General features: G+C 40.8%; 1 protein-coding gene across 1 annotated transcript in view; it reads right to left on the reverse strand.

Moving 5' to 3' along the window:
* The window catches only part of LOC107707761 (uncharacterized), a 15,311-nt gene that overhangs the window by 10,124 nt on the left and 1,252 nt on the right, over nucleotides 1-3,935 (reverse strand). The window contains exons 4-11 of the mRNA XM_016511861.1: nucleotides 3,424-3,536; nucleotides 2,289-2,465; nucleotides 2,173-2,204; nucleotides 1,997-2,094; nucleotides 1,779-1,801; nucleotides 1,002-1,023; nucleotides 866-893; nucleotides 534-618 (exon numbers count right to left, since the gene is read on the reverse strand). Of these exons, the coding sequence (XP_016367347.1) occupies nucleotides 534-618; nucleotides 866-893; nucleotides 1,002-1,023; nucleotides 1,779-1,801; nucleotides 1,997-2,094; nucleotides 2,173-2,204; nucleotides 2,289-2,465; nucleotides 3,424-3,536 (578 nt within the window). The remainder of the gene's footprint in view (nucleotides 1-533; nucleotides 619-865; nucleotides 894-1,001; nucleotides 1,024-1,778; nucleotides 1,802-1,996; nucleotides 2,095-2,172; nucleotides 2,205-2,288; nucleotides 2,466-3,423; nucleotides 3,537-3,935) is intronic.

Genomic DNA, 3,935 nt, shown 5'->3' on the forward strand with positions numbered 1-3,935 from the left:
AGAGAAGAGTTCACGGGCTAATTAATATAAACATGATTATAAGTTGAACCCTTGTCATTTGAGATGTGACTTAAAGCTTAATAAAGTGTTAGGAATTAGCATGTAAAATTATTTATTTGAAAACAACGGTAATTTTCTGTCAATCTAAGTCAGTTGCGGTTGTTTCCGGGCGAGCGGATTCTCCGCCGCTTTCTCGCCTCCGCTCTGTTGCTATGACTCTTCAGGATTGGTGAGCGTGATTTGACCAAGAACAACATGTTCCTGGATCAACATCCTTGTTGATCCTGGAACATCATTCCAATCAACCAATCAGAATTGAGAGATAACTTTTCAGGAAATGTCAGTTTTAGGCCTGTTAATCAGCTATCATTTCCCTCTGATTTTAGGAATACATTATGGGTAAGGTTAGGTTTAGGGGTAGGGATTGGGTTAAGTCTGTATTTTGGACAGTAATGTTGATTCAGGAACATGTCTTACTTGGCAAAATCACGGCGACCGTGTTCACACGTCTGTGTATGGTGTGTTTCACGTACCTCTGCACAAGCGTACTGTGTGATGCTGAATTCACAGAGCCGACTGCCATCATGAGACGAGCTGAGATAAGCCGACAGACCAGAGCTGTAACACACACACACACTTACTTATGAGTATGACAGGTACACTTCAAATGGCCAATCAGAACACAGATATGTCTCAAACAGCCAATCAGAACACAGATATTCCGCAGATGGCCAATCAGAACTAGGGCTGACTAATGATTATTTTAATAATCGATTAATCGGCCAATTGTTTCTTCAAATAATCAATTGAAAGCATGGCTCTTTTGAGTTATAAAATCATCTGAAGATTATTGAAGTTTTTTCACCTGTTGCTGCTCCTGCAAACTGTCGTTTCTGAGAGAGAGACAGAGAGAGAGAGACATCCGTCAGCTCACACAGCACACGATTACAGACAGAAATAACCAAACTAAACAAACAGGCCACTCAGAGACGATCACTAACCGTTCACTGGTGTGACGCCACACTGGAAGAGACAGAAGAGACACACATGAGCATCACATGAGCTTAAATCATCAGCATACTTTTAAAAAGAGTACTTATTATGCAAATAATGTAATTCAAATACTATACTCAAGTGCAAAGTCAATGCAATGTTTTCAGAAACTTACGTACTTGTGTAACAATGTATCTGCAGGTTATTTCCAATTAAATGAAAATGCATTACAGTTTAAATTTCTATTAAGTGCACTAGTTGAACTTAAGTGTGCTTTTTGACCCACTTAAATGCATCTTTATATGTAGTTTCATTATTACTTTCACTGTCTTTGAAATACCGTTAAAGAACTGCTGAATTTATAATCAACTAAAATACAATTCAATGTCATTTCCATTCAAACTTGTGTTCATGTATTTAAATATATTTGTAATGATGAAGCTGCAATTAGTTAAATTAAATAACACAAAAATTACAATCCAGTACTTTACAAGTGCTTTAGTATGTTAGTCAGCACATCAAAATAAGTGTACTTCTTTAAAACACGACAAAAGATTATTAAAACATAGTGACTTGAAATGCCCTTTTAAATGTACTGTAAGTTTTAGTTTACAAATTAAAAGTTTAAAAGTGTACTTAAGTGTGTCGAGAAACATAGTCATGAAAGTGTCTCTCTTTAAGTACAGTCTTTTTAAATAGACTTTTAAGATTTGAAGTACACTACAAGTGCACATTCAATACAATAAAGCACCCGTCTTTTTCACCAGGGCACCTTCAACACTCACCTGTCCGCTGGAGCTCACACAACCTGAGACACAGAGAGAGAGAGAGACTCATGAGTGTGTGTGTGAGTCTGAGTGTGTGTGAGTGTGTGTGTGTGTGAGTGAGTGAGTGAGTGAGTGAGTGAGTGAGTGAGTGAGTGAGTGAGTGAAGCACATTCCTGTAACGTTTGATATAATTCAGGTGAATATGTCTCATGATAGTGAAAGTGCTCTGGTCTCACCCTGCGGCACGTTCTGAAGAAGTGCTGATTTACTCCTCAGAATCACTGACTCCAGATCCACCGGCACGCTGACCATCAGATGATCCAGATGGTGGAAGCTAGCAAACAGACGGACAGACAGACGCGTGAGCACGAGACCGTGAGATTCAGCACACCAAACACATGACGACACTCACATGATCTGATATGACGCGCAGGAGACGTTCCTCTGTCAGAAAGAAACACATCTGGGTGTCAATGGTGGGACAGCAATGAGAAACAGATGCAAAAGTGGACTGAAAAACTCTTTTACCGTCTTTGATGACTCCACCATGATGGGAAGCGTGGAGAGGATCCTCTCTTTCTGTGGAGACGCGGTCAGGTGATCAAACACGGCATTGATGACCACACTTTTCTCTGGAAGACCAGGAACGTCATCAAACATCAGCCCAACCAGCTGCTCTGGAGAGAGATAGAGCAGGCCGCTCATCTGGAAACAGAGAAGAACGCAAGCAAAGACCAAGTTAAAACTCTTCCACACTTCAAGAACAAGAGGAAGCTTGTTTTCCAGTAAAATATCTTGAGAAGCAAAACTGTGGAAGATACTGTGTCCTGTTCTAAGAGAATCTTGAACTAAATGTCTTACTTGTGCTAAAGTCAGCACGCAAGGAAAATTCACCTCAATTTCTAAATGCAAGTAATAGACCTTATTGTGAGCAATTCATCTGTACATACATTTCACTTATTAATAACACAGTATAGTTTAATCAGAATGTCATAACTTCCAGTGAAACGTCAGATTTCTCCAATCATGTAATCCACTAAAACTCCGCCCCTTTCTTATGATCTACTGCAAGATTGCATTCAGATCCGCCTCCATTTTGAAGAGCCACGCCCACATCTAAACATACAATCAGCAACTGACACACAGGCTGCGTCCGAAAGCCTAGGCTGCTGACTTGCTGCCTCGCTGCCGTATGAGGCAATGACTTTGCAGGCAGCGTTTTTTATGCCATCTTTATTTTTTATCTCAACCGTCACGGAATGGAACACACAGGATTGTGGGATATCAAAGGCAGCGAAGGATACATCTATGCTGCCTTCAAAATTCGATCAGAAGAAGGTACCTCCGGAGACAGGAAGTGAAGCAGAATTTGGATTCGGATGTGCCTTGATGCCTTCCTGCCTCCGAAGGCAGCATTTTAGAGCTTTCGGACACAGCCACAGAATCAAGCCCCGCCTTAAACCCCGCCCCTGCAATCTCATGCTCATCTGCATACAAATGTGAGAGCCACGCCCACATCAATGTATCAGTTTATGCTTCAAACAAGAAAAACGCCTTAATATCTTTCTCAGGTTTGCTTCTCAGGTAACACTACCATGTTTTAGAGTAAATCCTGATGAGTGCAGTGACTGTTTGCGGTGTAAACGTGTTTTAGTGACTGTACCGGGTTGAACTGTGGGTTGAGTGAGATCAGCTGATTCAGAGGAAGGAGAGCAGAGAACTGGCCGAAGTTACTGATGAGCCACTGAGAGCTGTCGTTGGACACACACGCCGCACCTGAACACACACACACACACACAACATCACAGCAGTACAGTGTTATTGATGAGCTAATCTGACCCAGACAGATGAACGACACACAGAGGAGCGTCTGATGAGTCATCGCTGAATGCAGTGTTTTGTTCACTCGCTCGCTGACTGTGCAAATGTGCGTATGAATGTAAGATATTCATTGTAAACAGCTTCAGTGACTTAAATGGGAGTTTTTAAGACTGCCTGAACTCTGGCTAGACTGAAGTGAAAATGTTCTTTGATAATGTAAATGTTCTTTGCTCTCTGTAAAATGAAAATGTTATAAAATAGTAACTTACAATATTGTTATTAAATTCACATTAATACAAAGTCATTCGTATTAAACAATATTTTATGGCATGACACCCATATCTGGTAGGCCTA

Source organism: Sinocyclocheilus rhinocerous, unplaced genomic scaffold (genome assembly GCF_001515625.1).
Source record: "Sinocyclocheilus rhinocerous isolate Xijiao unplaced genomic scaffold, SAMN03320098_v1.1 scaffold4491, whole genome shotgun sequence".
Lineage (NCBI taxonomy): Eukaryota > Metazoa > Chordata > Actinopteri > Cypriniformes > Cyprinidae > Sinocyclocheilus > Sinocyclocheilus rhinocerous.